Genomic DNA, 16,424 nt, shown 5'->3' with positions numbered 1-16,424 from the left:
CTGCTGCGAGCTATAATTCTGCAATATTTAGCACAACTGGGGTTCAGAGTAGAGATGTACACTCTGCAGCTGTAGGCTATGATTCTGCAATATATAGCCCAGCCGGGGTCCAGTATAGAGGTGTACAGCCTGCAGCTGTAGGCTATGATTCTGCAATATATAGCACAGCTGGGGTCCAGTATAGGGATCCACAGCCTGCAGCTGGAGGCTATGATTCTGCATTATATAGCCCAGCCGGGGTCCAGTATAGGGATCCACAGCCTGCAGCTGGAGGCTATGATTCTGCATTATATAGCACAGCCGGGGTCCGGTATAGATTGTACAGCCTGCAGCCGCTGGCTATGATTCTGCATTATATAGCACAGCCGGGGTCCAGTATAGAGATGTACAGCCTGCAGCTGTAGGCTATGATTTTGCAATATATAGCCCAGCCGGGGTCCAGTATAGAGGTGTACAGCCTGCAGCTGTAGGCTATGATTCTGCAATATATAGCCCAGCCGGGGTCCAGTATAGGGATCCACAGCCTCCAGCTGGAGGCTATGATTCTGCATTATATAGCACAGCCGGGGTCCAGTATAGAGGTGTACACGCTGCAGCTGTAGGTTATGATTTTGCAATATATAGCCCAGCCGGGGTCCAGTATAGAGGTGTACAGGCTGCAGCTGTAGGTTATGATTTTGCAATATATAGCCCAGCCGGGGTCCAGTATAGAGGTGTACAGGCTGCAGCTGTGTGTTATGATCAGCGCTTTAAACGGAAAAAAGGAAGTGCAGGTACTCACCAAGCCACGAAGCCGGCGCAGCGTTTTCCGCGCCGGCCGTTTCGGAGGGGCACCGTGGGCACAGGTCCCTTTTAGGCACACCCTGTTTGCAGGCAATGCGCAGTCAGATTAAATAATATGCCATGGATAACACACCTTGGTAAAGCAGTGTGTCGCAGGTCCTTTCACGCAAGCTTCCAGTTTGTTGTTATGCATTGTGTTAAGTAAATTTGAATATTATTAAATGAGACTTTCTTTTTTTAACATCAATCTAGCAGATGTCATAGCTGTAAACTAAGTGTTAGAAGGGCAGTTTTATTATTGCTCGCTTTCATTGCAAAATAAGGAATTCGCTCGCTAACTCGGAGCTGTGTGCGAGTTTTCAGTTGAAAACGTTCCATCACAACTTCAGTGACTTAAACTTGTACATATTAGAATAAGCACTGCCAATAATAAAGAAGCATCTTAAAAAGAAATGTGTCATGCCTTCCAAATCCATGCTCTATCAAGGTTTGTCACGGGAGGATAGCTCAGCGGCAATGTGCTCACCTTGGAAGCAAGAAGACATGTAACAACACAGGTTCCATCCCCGGGTCCGCGCTTAGAAATCTCTGGGTATTAAACACCTTATAAATAGCATATCACATCCAAGGACGCCAATGCACACAGATGAATCCCATTTAGCAAAACGCTGTCCCGTGCCTAGTCAGATGCGTGCTTCTCTGCGGGTGGTGGAGAGAGGAGGGAGTGTAGTGCAGGGTGGGCCCTGAAGGAGACATTAGGGCAGGGTGGGCCCCCTGAAGGAGACATTATGGTCACTGCGGGTGGTGGAGAGAGGAGGGAGTGTAGGGCAGGGTGGGCCCCCTGAAGGAGACATTATGGTCACTGCGGGTGGTGGAGAGAGGAGGGAGTGTAGGGCAGGGTGGGCCCCCTGAAGGAGACATTATGGTCACTGCGGGTGGTGGAGAGAGGAGGGAGTGTAGGGCAGGGTGGGCCCCCTGAAGGAGACATTATGGTCACTGCGGGTGGTGGAGAGAGGAGGGAGTGTAGGGCAGGGTGGGCCCCCTGAAGGAGACATTATGGTCACTGCGGGTGGTGGAGAGAGGAGGGAGTGTAGTGCAGGGTGGGCCCTGAAGGAGACATTATGGTCACTGCGGGTGGTGGAGAGAGGAGGGAGTGTAGTGCAGGGTGGGCCCTGAAGGAGACATTAGGGCAGGGTGGGCCCCCTGAAGGAGACATTATGGTCACTGCGGGTGGTGGAGAGAGGAGGGAGTGTAGGGCAGGGTGGGCCCCCTGAAGGAGACATTATGGTCACTGCGGGTGGTGGAGAGAGGAGGGAGTGTAGTGCAGGGTGGGCCCTGAAGGAGACATTATGGTCACTGCGGGTGGTGGAGAGAGGAGGGAGTGTAGTGCAGGGTGGGCCCTGAAGGAGACATTAGGGCAGGGTGGGCCCCCTGAAGGAGACATTATGGTCACTGCGGGTGGTGGAGAGAGGAGGGAGTGTAGGGCAGGGTGGGCCCCCTGAAGGAGACATTATGGTCACTGCGGGTGGTGGAGAGTTGAGGGAGTGTAGTGCAGGGTGGGCCCTGAAGGAGACATTATGGTCACTGCGGGTGGTGGAGAGAGGAGGGAGTGTAGGGCAGGGTGGGCCCCCTGAAGGAGACATTATGGTCACTGCGGGTGGTGGAGAGAGGAGGGAGTGTAGGGCAGGGTGGGCCCCCTGAAGGAGACATTATGGTCACTGCGGGTGGTGGAGAGAGGAGGGAGTGTAGTGCAGGGTGGGCCCTGAAGGAGATATTATGGTCAATGCGGGTGGTGGAGAGAGGAGGGAGTGTAGTGCAGGGTGGGCCCTGAAGGAGACATTATGGTCACTGCGGGTGGTGGAGAGAGGAGGGAGAGGGCGACACTTTCCCAGCAAAGGCTGCAGAAGCGTAGTCCTTTAAGTTGCGATAAAATAAAATGAAAAGCCTTCATTTTCACATCGCAAAATAGTTGAGTACCAGTACTCTCTTTCAGGCGTTGGGAAGTGCAGGTACTCAAATGGCAAAAAATAAGAAGTGCGGGTACCGAGGGCCGGCCCATTTAAAGCACAGGGAACAGCTTTGTCCTGTACAGAAATTTACAGCCGGCGGACATGGGCTATAATTCTACAACATATACAGCCCGTGCTATAGGTTGCAAATCTGCATTCTATAGCACAAGCCGGGGTCGATTATGGCGATATACAGCCTGGAGATTTGGGGTGTGATCCTGCAATGTTTGGCAGGTATATTACGCATGAAGCCATAGGCTCTGATTCTGCGATAGCACTGCCGGGGACCAGCATAGAGATGTACAGCAGGCGATTGGGCTCCGATTGTGCAACAAATAGCACAACACAGCCAACATACAGAGAAATATATCCTGGAGCTGTTTTGTAGTATACAGCTCAGCTTAAGTATAGGGAACTATATCCTGGAGCTATGGTTTATCGCATTGCAGTATATTGCACAGCTCAAGTGTCGGGAACTATATCCTGGCTTCGATGGATTGTTGCATTGTAGTATATAGCAGAGCTCCAGTGTAGGGAACTATATCCTGGCTTCAACGGATTGTTGCATTGTAGTATATAGCACAGCTCAAGTGTAGGGAACTATATCCTGGAGCTATGGTTTATCGCATTGCAGTATATTGCACAGCTCAAGTGTCGGGAACTATATCCTGGCTTCAATGGATTGTTGCATTGTAGTATATAGCACAGCTCAAGTGTAGGGAACTATATCCTGGAGCTATGGTTTATCGCATTGCAGTATATTGCACAGCTCAAGTGTCGGGAACTATATCCTGGCTTTGATGGATTGTTGCATTGTAGTATATAGCAGAGCTCCAGTGTAGGGAACTATATCCTGGCTTCAATGGATTGTTGCATTGTAGTATATAGCACAGCACAAGTGTAGGGAACTATACCCTGGAGCTATGGTTTATCGCATTGCAGTATATTGCACAGCTCCAGTGTAGGGGACTATATCCTGGCTTCGATGGATTGTTGCATTGTAGTATATAGCAGAGCTCCAGTGTAGGGAACTATATCCTGGCTTCAATGGATTGTTGCATTGTAGTATATAGCACAGCTCCAGTGTAGGGAACTGTATCCTGGCTTGAATGGATTGTTGCATTGTAGTGTATAGCAGAGCTCCAGTGTAGGGAACTATATCCTGGCCTCAATGTATTGTATTGCTGCATCGTAGTATATAGCACAGCTCAAGTATAAGGAACTATATCCTGTAGCTATGGATTGTTGCATTGCTGTATATAGCACAGCTCGAGTCCAGTATAGGAATGTTCTCTAGAGCCGGGGCTATAGGTTGTGATACTGCAAAGTATAGCACAGCTTGTGTCCAGTATAAGCAAAAAGCAGCTTGCCTCTATGTGTTAGAATTCTGCAATACATAGCACAGCCTAGGTTCTACTATAGCCATATACAGGCTGGAACTATGGGCTCTGATTGTGAAATGTATACCACAGCCCAGTTCAGTACAGCAAAAGTAGCCGGGAGCTACTGACTGTGTTACTATTGTACGTAGCATAGCTCAGGTCCAGGAAAGGGAGATATAACGTTTAGCCGTAGGCTGTTATACTGCAATATGGCTCAGGGCGTAACGCGTGAAGAAACAGAGTCTGATTTTTAAAATCCCTTTTGCAATGGCTCAATCCCGTTGAAAAAGGCACTGTAAATCAGGCCCATAGGCTGCAATATTTCGATATGTAGCACAGCCTAGTGTCCGAGAAAGGCTTAACGCCTGGGGTTATACTGCTCTGCATTGCACAGCCTGGCTCCCGTTTGACACATCCTGCTGAAAGCTGCAGGGTGTGATTCTGAAATGTGAGAGAGAGAGTAGGGACGTGCAGCCTGCAGCCGTGGGCTGTCACATTGCATATACAGCACAGATCAGGTCTGGTACGCGAATGTACTGTGCAGTCTGAGGCTGTAGGGAATGTATTGCACAGTCCGAGGGCCAGTGGAGTAACTTAGCTGAAAAGGTTGGAGGGGAGGGGGCATGACAACCGAAGAAAAGGTGCCCCAGCCAAATGAATGAGGACAAAATGGTGTGCCAAAGAAAGTTGGGGGGGGGGCAAACACCCCTGCCCCCCCTAAAATTACGGCCATGCCGGGGGCCATTATGTGAAGGTGCGGTCTGAAGCTAGTTGCCAAACAATGCACAGCCCGTGTCCAGTATGCCACGTGCAGCCTACAGACTTGGATAGAGGTGGGATGTATCCCACAGAACGAGGCCAGTTTAGGGGTGCAGCCGGGCCCCCCTCCAGCTGTGAGATTTACTTCTGCAATGTAGAGCACAGCGCACGGTCCAGTTTAGAGGCATCCATCCTGGGCCTAAGCTGTCGGCTATGATTCTGCCCTGTTTAGAGCAGCTCGGGTCCAGTATAGGAACATACAGCCTGGAGCTTTGGAGTGTGGGTCTGCAACATATAGCTCAATCCAGGCCCAGTATGGAAACCTCCAGCCTCTAAACTGGAGGACAGAGGGCAGTCCCGGCCACCCTGAATCTATGGTCTGTGCTATTGCAATACAGAGCACAGCCCGCTCCGACCTAGGCATGTCCAGGCTGGAGCCGTAGACTGTGAATCTGACACTATGCAGTATGGGGGTCTACAGCCTAGAGAGCAATGGGTCGTAATACTGCCATGCATAGCACATACTGGTTCCAGTATGCAACATGCAGCCGGAAGTTTGAATCTGCATAGCACGGTGTATGGTCCGGTTTAGGGATGTCTAGACTGAAGTTTTGTGTAGTGCATAGCTTGGCCGCTATGCTATGTGTATGTACAGCCCGGTGCATCCGTCTGCATGACACAGAGCTGCGTCCAGAGCTGTTGACTGTAATCATTCAAAATGTACACAATATCCCGGTCCGGGATGTAGTCTGGAGTTTGAAATGTGATTCTAAAATGTATTTGACTGCTCGGGTGCATATTAGAAATACATAGCCAAGAGTGATGGGTGTAGTCCAACAATACAGAGCACAGCCCGGTGCCAGCACAGGGATGTCAGAAGTGGAGCTTTGGGCAGTGATTCTGACATGTGTTGAAGGTCCCGGTCCAGTATAGGGAAGTACTGCCCGGAGGTTCATGATGAACACAGCATTGCATAGCACAGCCGTGGCCTAGTACGGGGATGTAGAGCCGGGAGCTGGAGGCTGTGATACTACAGGGCATAGCAACAGCCCTGGTCCAGAATACGGATGTTTAGCCTGGGGCTAAGGGTTTTATTTCTGTATGTATTAAGGTTTGTATCATGGCGTCCAATTTCGGCAAGCCACGTTCATTATGGTACCACCACACACAGCTGGCCGTAACAGGGGATGGGGTGGGTGTGGGGTACGGGAACAGCTTAATCATACGCGGCATTACCACGTGCGGTAGTACGTACTTGTTCCTGGGATAATGCAAGATGTAGCACATGCTGGGTCTTGCATGGGACCATACAGCCTGCGCGTGGATCCTGTTTATGGGCGGGTGTATATAGAGCCGGTGCCTTCAGCTATGAGGGCCAGGATGCCACGGTGTTTAGTGTGGCCTCGGTACAGCCTAGATATTCTGCAGGGTCTGTATAATGGTCCGCGATGCTGCCACACATGGCGCGGCCCCTTGCAATGTCAGGTTCTGATATCGTGCTTCACGCTAGATTTCGGCCCCTTCTAAAAGCTGCCGTTATTATCCTATGCAAATGTACTCAATTGGCGGACCTCGGGAGGATGAAAGGTCGAGTCCGCCCTGCTTTGATTGGAACATGTCTAGGCCAGGGCTTAAATCGCGATCCAGCAAAGTGCAGCGCCCGCACTGTGATGTAGTACAGCTCCTTACATGCTTTCTGGGGTTGGGTGAGTTCTTGGTGAATCGTGTGTGGTTGAATGTTTTGGAAGGCTATTGGTATTTTATTCCGTGAATTGGTCTGGATGTGTAATTCAGAGTTTTTTTCAAACAATAGCGCTCAGTCCCCTTTAATGAGAACGGAAGCAGCTGCATTCTCGGCCCCCGAGCCTATCACCCCATGTGCTGCTCGATGGCAACACGGAAGTTGTCGGTGACTTTAGTCTAACGTTCAATACCACAGGCTTGTGTGCGAGTGTGATTCCGACATTGGCCACTAGGCTGCCACATTGCCAGAGCAACGTGCAAGCAAGAATATGAAGCTGCGCGCTCCTCCGTGACGTCAACGCGCATGAGAAAAAAATGCCACTCTATAATGAATGCCTCGCGAAAGACGGCTGCTCCGATGTATGCCATATAGGGATCTTTGAAGGGAGAACTCTGAAACGTGTGTGTGAGGGGGGAGGTGGGTGGGAGGGTGACCAAAGTAATGAGTTCAAAGGTGTTCTTAATATACTTGAATCATGCACTTTATCACCTAGTCATATATGAGGCTAAAGACAAAATCGTCTTTCAACTGGTTTTCGGGAGATGGTGGTGGAGGAGTTGGAGGTGGTGGGGGGTGGGGGGTGTGCAGTCCCATTAAATATGGTCCACAGGTCCTCCAGACTGCAAGGCAACTAAGTTAGCCTTTTCATGCCCCCCTCCATGTATGTGATTTATTTAATTTTATTGTTCATTTGTAAGGTGCATATACATCAAGAAATTGTGTTTCAAAGCGCCCTCAATGTTGTGGCACAATGTGCTATATTTGTCAGTAGTGAATTCACTGGTCAAGGTTTAATCAAGTAAGTGTGTGTTGTCCTGCTTAATGATCAAGTGAGGCAGTCGAGCCATTTCTGACGTTCAAACATGAGGTGCTCTCTCCTCTACAGAGGATGCATAGCATGGCACGTGTCTCCTCTACAGAGGATGCATAGCATGGCACGTGTCTCCTCTACAGAGGATGCATAGCATGGCACGTGTCTCCTCTACAGAGGATGCATAGCATGGCACGTGTCTCCTCTACAGAGGATGCATAGCCTAGCATAGCACCGTACATTGTGGTCCAGTAATTGTTGCTGAGATGAGCCTTTTACTTCGTATTGTACAGAGCTGTTAAAGCTACACAATAGTGTTTCATCAATGGGTACTGGCTTTTTGTATTGGCTTAGATTTTGTAGCTAGAAGATATCGTTTTGCCATTGGATCCTGGGGTTGTATATGCTTAGATCTTACAGATAAAATATCTTATTTCACCGTTAGGTCCTTAAGGTACTATATTGGCTTAGCCATTGTAACTAAAATATCCTGGCCCATCAATAAGTACAGGAGCCTTGTTTTGGTTTACCTGTTGTATTTTAAAAAGCTTGTTTCACCATTAGGTCAAAAGGTCTTGTATTAGCTTAGTCTTTTTAGCTACAGTATCCTGGTTCATCATTGGGTCCTGCAATCTTTCATTGGCTTAGCCTTTGTATATAAAAGACTTCGTTTCATCACTGGGTCCTGCAGTCTTATATTGGCTTTGCCGTTGTATCTAGAAGATCTTGTTTCATCATTGGGTCCTGGGGTCTTATATTGACTTAGCCGTTTGCAATTAGAAGGACTTGTGTCATCACTGGGTCCTGGGGCCTTTTATTGGCGTACCTGTTATGTCTAGAAGATGTGGGATGATCAATGGGTCACAGAGTCTTGAAAGGGCTTAACCATTGTAGCTAGACGATCCTGTATCCTCATTGGGTCCTGGGGTCTTGTATTGGCCTAGCCATTTTAGCTGGAAGGTCTTGCGTCATCACTGGGCCCGGGAGTCTTGTATTGGCCTATCAGTTGTTTCTAGGAGATCTTGATTCATCATTGGGTGCTGGTGTCTTGTGTTAGCTTAGCCATTGTAGCTAGAAGATTATTATTATTATTATTATTACGGTATTCATTGAGTGTGGATCTAGCTTCAGGAAGCAGCAGGAGCGATGTATACTTTACAGGGGGAAGAACATGATGAGGGAAGAAGAGATACAAGGGAGCAGAAGAACTTGCTTCATCACGCAATCCTGGGCTTTTCTGCCGATATTTCCTTATCCTCTAGGTCTGGCAAGAGTTGAATGATTTTGCACTGGTGGCCTTCTTTTCGCTAAGCCATTGCATGTTATGTTTCCAGAAGGTTTTATGTTGTTTACTTTTTGGGACACTGTGATTTTTTGTTTGCTAATCAAAAGCTGATCTATCCCGTGATGGTTCAATCATAGGACTTTGGGTGGCTTTCTTCATCCCAATTTTCTGTCCTTGGGACCCCAGTGGAGAATGATGGTATCCCATTTTCATATATGTTGTATCATTAGGTTTTGTGTTCCTGTAACAGCTGTCCCCTCAGGAGTAATTTGTTCAGCATCTTGTATTGTGGCTTATATAGCACACAGCCTGTAAGGGAGCAGCAAGGCGCTGTACAATGTTAGTTGACTATTACAACCAATGTGCAAGCCGGCTAGAGAGGGAGCATGTTCGGTCTAAGAATCTGGGAGGGTTCCGGCCCATAGTGGTGGTTTCTTTTCTCAGAGGAGGAGTTGGGAGACCTAGGTGTTCCCTATGTACTCACTGAAGAGCAGGGTCTTGAAGACCTTCTTAAACTGTGTTGGGGCTATCCTAATTGTGACTGAGATAGTATTCCATTAGGATGGTGCAATGCAAGACAATGCTTGTTTCCTGTTTTTTCCTGTGTGTGCTTCTGATTTAACTGATGGGTGGCTGCAGTTGGCTTGGCCATTGCATTCGGGGCTCGTGTTTGTATAACTATTGGAGGACTTCTCTGCACTTAGCTATTGTAGCCAGAACATCTTTTGTTGGTTTAATCCCTATGCCCATTGATTCTTCTGCTCACTCAGCTGTTGTATGCAGCAGTCTTTTTGTAGTTTAAGTATTGATACTTGGGGGGAGTGTATTCTCTGTCTTGAAGTATCCAGAAAGGCTTGTGTTAGTTCAATCATCTCTCAAGAGGCAAATTAGTCAATCCATTAGCTCTGGTGTTTTATGCTCATTTACCTGTTGTATCCAGAAGGTCGTGTGTTTATGTAATTGTGTGGTCCCTGGAAAGGCTTCAGTTAAGCTCCTTTAGCAACTGATGTCCACAGAAATTCTAAAACCATGAATCATTAATTAAAAATGCTACAATTATTTGCAAGGCATCTAAAATACCACTTCTATCTTCAGAAACCTCGAAGTATTCTTAAAGTGAAGGTGGAATATCTTTTCTTTACCCCCGGGTAGGTGTATGTGACTTATTTTCAGGTTATATACCATAGCCAACAGAATATGTTGATGTGTTTGGTCATTGCAGTCTAAAATGCCCACATAAAAACATGGCAGCTGAGCTATTTAGTGCCAAATTGAAGCAATGTAGGGTTTCTTCTGTATGCCCCCTTTAAATGATCTCTTAGTTCATGTAAGTCTTGGACTTTTTGTCAAGACATTCATCCGTCACAAGGGCCTGTGTTATTTGAAATAGAAAGTTGTGTGTTAGCTACACCACTCGATCAGGGAGGTGTTAGGTTCTTTGAACCATTGGTCAGAAGGCTGTTCCGTTGCCTCTCCACTGGGCAGTGGGTTCTTCTGCTGATTTAGCCACTGTACCCAGAAAACCTATACACTCTGGCCACAGCGGTTCTCATTACGCTTGCTGAGACTCAGTCTGAACCCTGAGCATTAACCCTTCTGTTCCATACCTCTTGTTTCCTTTTTGTTATTTTTGTTGTTTCTTTTTTGCTTGCACACTTCAGCTGCGGCACAAGCCCCGTCTGTCTATCCTCTCATTTCCTGTGGTGCTTCGCTTGACCCCGTGGTGATTGGTTGCTTGGCAAAAGGCTTCCTCCCTGACTCAGTTACCTTCGACTGGACTGATAAGAACAATGCAAGCTTCAGCGCCGGACTTGCCAAGCTCCCATCCGTGACAACTGGTGGCTTATATAGTGCAAGCACCCGTGTGAAGGTGCCCTCTGAGAGCTGGAAAAACAGGGATCCTTACTACTGCAAAGTCACACACCCTTCCTTGGGACAGCCTCTGACAAAAAAGGTTCAATTTTCAGGTACGTCTTTTCAGGATTTTCAGAAATGTTGGGGATTCTCTGATGTCTTGAATATAAGTAGAATGTAAGAGTGCAGGCTCCCTCGTTATCACAATCCAACCATTTACAGTCATGAAATTCGACCAACACCAAAAAAGAGTTTTAACACGTCCTCAGGGGTCCTGCTGACTGCATGTAGGTTCCAGCACCAACCTTTTGATACTTAAGGGGTGGTCCTATAGCAATATGTTCAGAACAAGGCATAGCTTTAATGAAGGTTTCGTGTGTAGTGGTCCTGCTGAATAGTACTGGTTCTATCCCAATATAATAGATTGTCCCTTCCGAGAGGTACCAGTAAAATGCCCCACTAAAATATCATTGCCATGGTGAGAAGTGCTCTTACTTTTCCATTAAAAAATAGTGGCCTTGCTCTCAGGTGCTGGTACTGTCTCTTAAGAATACAGTGCCACAGAAGACATATACTGTCCAGCAAATAAGAGAGAAATATAGCATGCATTGCTAAGAGATACCTACTCTTAAGTGGGAGAGCAATTAGATTCTAATTGCTTGGTCTTTCATATAATCTTTCAATGGCTGTTGGTTGTGATGGCCTGATATCGACTCTTTTTTTCCTTCTCCCCACACAGTCCAAAGGATCAGCAAGCCCACTGTCACTCTGCACGCTCCAGCTAGGGAAGACATAATCAACAACAATGCCACCATTGTATGCATTTGTCGAGGCTTCCACCCTCAGCCGATCAGCATCAAGTGGATGAAGAATGGGAAGGATGTGACCTCCGGCATCTATACAGAGGAGCCAGTGGCCGATACAGCTGGCAACTTCGACGTCACTAGCCTGCTAAACATCGAACCCATGGACTGGAACATGGACACTGTGTACTCTTGTGTGGTGGACCACACGGCCTCCAAATTCTGGAACACCAGGAACATGAGCAAGTCTATGCTCTGTGATGGTAGGTTTATGGCCAAAGTCTGGAACCAAACCCATACACAAATGGTCAAAAAATTGTTTGTTTTAAAGTCTGAGCATTTTGACAACACAAAACATGCACACCACTCAATGTTTCATAGTTGAGTCAAGTTCACACGAAACACCTTTGCTCCCTGGCGTACTCTGTACAACACAGCTGAATATCCTTTCTATTGCATGTATGCATGTATGTATCTTCTGGGTTGTGTTTAGCACAAACCTATCTAATAAGGGGATACAGTGACAGAAATACAGATACAATTAGAAGCCTAGACTATTAAGGGTACACTTGGAAAGTCACAGAGAGGGGGAAACAGAGTGTTTTAGGCACGGTTGTTACTCCTCAGTCCTCTGTGGTAAAAACATACAACGGCATTCATGTACTTGATGGTGGGTGATGCACTTGACCCTGTAGAGGGAGCAGTTGGGTTCCCCTACCCTAGGGCACAGAATTGTTAGAAGGCAGGAGGATGCTATGGGAAGGAAAATCTTGAGGGTGGACGGTTTGGTAGACAATAAAGAAGAGTCAGGAATGGTGGAATGGTTGGGCATTTGTGTCTGGGAGATGCAACAAATGTGGTGTGGTAGTGTCCGAAAGTGAGACCGGTCAGGAGCAAGGGTAACTTCAGGTCGTGTTAGATGTCAGTCTGGTGACTTGGATGACAAAAAGGGGCAGGAAGCAGCACTAGGCATTGTCATTGAAGCAGAGCAAGTGGGCATGCTCCAAAATTGTTTTTGAATTGGCCTCTCTGAATTGACGATGCAAGGGTTTACATTAACTCAACACTCCTTTCAAATAATAGGACTATCCACCAAAGAATGTCCCAAAACAGAATATGGTCAATTTCTTAATACAAAAAAAAATGGCTCTATAATTTGGCAATCAATTGCACAGTTTAATTGTGAATTCTCTAAATAAAGCAAGACTTATAATGAAATACACATAACGAAGAGCCTAAATCCCCAAGAGCTGGTCAAAATACAGCCTCAAAGCTTGAATATTGAAAGCAACATTACATCTTACACTTATTAAAATCTATATGCCGTAGGAATGTTGCAATGGTTAACGTTACACCCCCACATTGGTTATGTTGATCCTGATATTCTTTGATCCCAGTGTTGATATAAGAACCTGGTGATTTCAGAATGTGCCTCTTAAACCAATTATCAATTAAAATATAGGAAGCTCACTGAGGACCGCGCTGTAAAAAAAGACAACAGGGAAAAGTGATCCTGTGTCTGAATAAAAAAAAGTTGATACACCAAAAATGAAGTAAATAAAAGAGGTCCATGAGGAGCATTGACCACATCAACGGAGAAAAAGGCAGGTAACATAGCCAGAGCTAAATCTTTGCAAAAGCTCACCTATGGGCTGGTGTTCATTTCACAAAGATGGTGTCAGTGCAAAGTACCTAGTCTGCACCACAAATTGAGACGATTTGCATTTATGTCACTTAATAGAGAGCAATGTAGCAAAGGAATACAGTGCAGAAGTTGGTGTACTTTCAGTATAAGAATAAGATTTGACCGGCCAGCACTTATCAGAGGGCAAGAAGCTCGAAACCAGCTAAGATGTGGGACTAGAAAGAACGTTTTGACCAATGGTAATGTGTGTATGGTGAATGTGTGGGGGGAAGTAATGGATGCAAGGGCCAAAGCCAAGCAGGGTCTTAGGCTGATAATATACATGGAAGACAAGAATAGATATATCACTTGCCAATTCAATACTTTATGCAATGATGTGCTCAATAACTATCAATGATATGTTTCTGGTCTATTCTATTCAATTACATCAGCACAAGTGGGACCAGTGAAAGTGACTGCGTTCACGGTCGCCCCCACCTTCGAGGATATGTTCGAGAGCAAGTCGGCGAAGCTCACATGTATCGTCACTAACATGGGAACGATCGAAGGCTTGAACATCACATGGAGCCGGGAAGACACAAACGAAGTGCTAAAGACTGAAATCACAAATCCGATTTTTCATGACAACGCTACGCTCTCAGTCATGGGCATTGCCACTGTGTGTGCCGACCAGTGGGACGCACACCACAAATTTGTCTGCAAAGTCCTACACCAAGATCTTGCTGAACAGAGGGTGCTCTCCCTTCAGAAGCCAAATGGTAAGATGTTATCATTTATTTTAGCTTATAACTTAATTTTTCAAAGGCAGTTCTGTCTCGCTGCAACAGCTGTGTCTGAGGCATTGATAATACATAATCACAAATAAGGGGTAGCGAATGATTGGTGTAGCTGAATAATCTCGCTATGTATGACTCTGAATCCACATAGGATTGCTGTATAATATGCATAAACCAACACATGGATAGTGATGGAGGCCTAGTCTCTTACTTCTGGCTGCTGCCCACGGGGCCTCTGTATTCTATGCACAATCTCATGTAATCCTTCTCTCTATGTCATCTACATAGAAACATTTAAAGCCTGTATGACTTTATACCTGGGCAATTAGTATTTACATATTTCTATACATGTCCAATTCAAATGTTTGCATACAAGATCTTGACACGCGCGCTTTTTGGAGCTTACAGTTTTTAGAATAATTGTGCACCAATTGTTAATCAGAAACCATAACACTCACAAAGATGCATTTTGATCATTAAATAGCGTTTACCTTAGGCAGCCAACATGGATTGGATGCCATTGGCTATTGATCAGTGCTAGGAAAGAAAAGAGTCATGTGAGCATATGCCACTGGTAAGCCTTTGGAAATTAAATGTAATCACAGCTTGTAGGAAGTTCACATGCAGAGGTAATATTTTGTCTGACATTGCCCTGCCTGAATGGAATTGAGTGTCCGATTTTTCCAACAGACCAGTAAAATCTCAAACATTGTGTCAAGTGTGCAAGACAGCAATAGTTTCTTAGCAATGTTGCACACGTCTAGGCTCCCCACACCCTTGAGCCCTGCACGCTTTCATCAATAAACACAACCTATTGGACCGAGATTGTGTGCATGTCTCGAAAGGCTAACTAGATGCATAGAACTGTTTCATGCGAGGTGTCTGACATCTCACCGCCTTCCCTATGGTTTTACCCATGTACTCTTCCCTTCTCTCACACAACACAGGAAATCAACGCAGGAAACCCTCTGTGTACATCTATCCTCCACCTTCAGAAGAACTGGCCTTGAAGGAGACAGCCACCATTGTCTGCCTGATGAGGGGCTACCATCCGTGTGACCTCTTTGTCAGATGGCTGGAGAACTCACAGCAGCTGCAGAAGCAAGACTACGTGAACACCAAGCAGGCTGAGGAGGTAGATCCTACGACAGGACAGAAATCTTGCTTCATGTACAGCATGTTGAAGATCCCCGCTGCACAGTGGACTGCCGGAAACACCTATACCTGCGTGGTCGGCCACGAGGCCCTCCCCCTTCAAATTACTCAGAAAAGCATTGACAAGTCTTTTGGTAAACCCACAAACATCAACGTGTCTCTTGTAATGTCTGACACTGCAAACAACTGTTACTGATCAGCCGTTGCCTTTTCCTCTTCTCTCCAATTGCCCCTTGGGAAGGTCTCAGGGTTCCTGCTGATTCCTGCTTTCCGTAAAAATACAAGCAAGGGATCTTCTGTATTTGTGTATATATTTTGTTGGAATGAACACCAACTGCATGTTTAAAAGAAGCAATAAAAAATGAATTTTTAAAAACCTCCCTGTCCGTCAATCTAAAATTATTAGTGCATGCAATTATTGTAGTGGCTCATTCACATGTAGGTTTATTCTCTTTCTCACTGTCTTTAGCTCTTCATCTCAAATCTTCTGCTTCCCACCTCTTCCTTTCTACCGAGAAAACACACACTGCAGTTGTCCACTTCTGAAACTAAAGTGTTGTCCCAGTTATGTGTTCTAACACACGTGCCGTGTCTGCCGACACGCTTGCGGTGGACTCTTAATTTCCACAGGTGTATATTATATTTATTTATTTCCTTGGGCCAATGATCCCATTGAACCCAAACTAGGTTGCATATATTGGCAGAAAAAAACACAAACAAGCTGGACTGCTCCCTTAGGTATACACATGTTCTGTTCAACACACATGCCTTAAATATGTACACTTGACGTGTGCACTGTATCTAAGTTTGTGGACGTTCCTTGTCAATTGGTACCTAGCTGAACTATTCGATGTAACCTGGTGTTTGTTCAGAAACTGCCTTTTTTCTGAATACGGGAGGAATTCCCACATGTCTGGGGTCCAGGGAAGCCATGTCTGATGTATATCCAATTGGTCAAGAAGATGTCGGCAATGTATTCCGACTCACGCTCCACTAACGGACCGCTTATTATAGCTTCCTCGCAACCAGCAAAAATATACAAAAACATACACAAATGCAGCGATGAGCAAACAAATCAGACACGAAAATGTGCACAGGCATATCCTGATAAAGACATGATGGCTTGCGTGCAGAAAACCAGTCAGAATGATGAAATGCAAAACACATTGGGTACAGGGGTATCAGAGACGCTGCGGTGGATAGGGGACGAGGGGAAGCTCCGGAGGGGTGAGTTAGGGGTGTATTCCGGATTCAATGAGGTGTCGGTGCAAGTAGTGCAGGGCTTGCATTCCACAAGGATACCACCAAACCCATGATTGTAGTCTTAAGATGCTGTCCATCGCCTGGAACTGCACCTCACCCTCTGCTGGAGGAAGCAGCAGCTCATCAAAGAGTATCCCTGCAAACACGTGCCATTG

At 46.3% G+C, this 16,424-nt stretch overlaps 1 gene segment (V, D, J or C); it reads left to right on the top strand.

Annotated features, from left to right (window-relative positions):
- The window catches only part of LOC138521211 (Ig mu chain C region secreted form-like), a 28,097-nt gene extending 12,713 nt beyond the window's left edge, over nucleotides 1-15,384 (top strand). Inside the window, 4 exon segments of the C gene segment in view lie at nucleotides 10,435-10,740; nucleotides 11,367-11,693; nucleotides 13,507-13,833; nucleotides 14,799-15,384. Of these exon segments, the coding sequence occupies nucleotides 10,435-10,740; nucleotides 11,367-11,693; nucleotides 13,507-13,833; nucleotides 14,799-15,202 (1,364 nt within the window).
- The last annotated feature ends 1,040 nt before the right edge of the window (nucleotides 15,385-16,424 follow it).

Source organism: Ambystoma mexicanum, chromosome 13 (genome assembly GCF_040938575.1).
Source record: "Ambystoma mexicanum isolate Mex_15411 chromosome 13, UKY_AmexF1_1, whole genome shotgun sequence".
NCBI lineage: Eukaryota > Metazoa > Chordata > Amphibia > Caudata > Ambystomatidae > Ambystoma > Ambystoma mexicanum.
The sequence above is the reverse complement of the archived record's forward strand: the minus strand, read 5'-3'. Positions and strand labels throughout refer to the sequence as shown.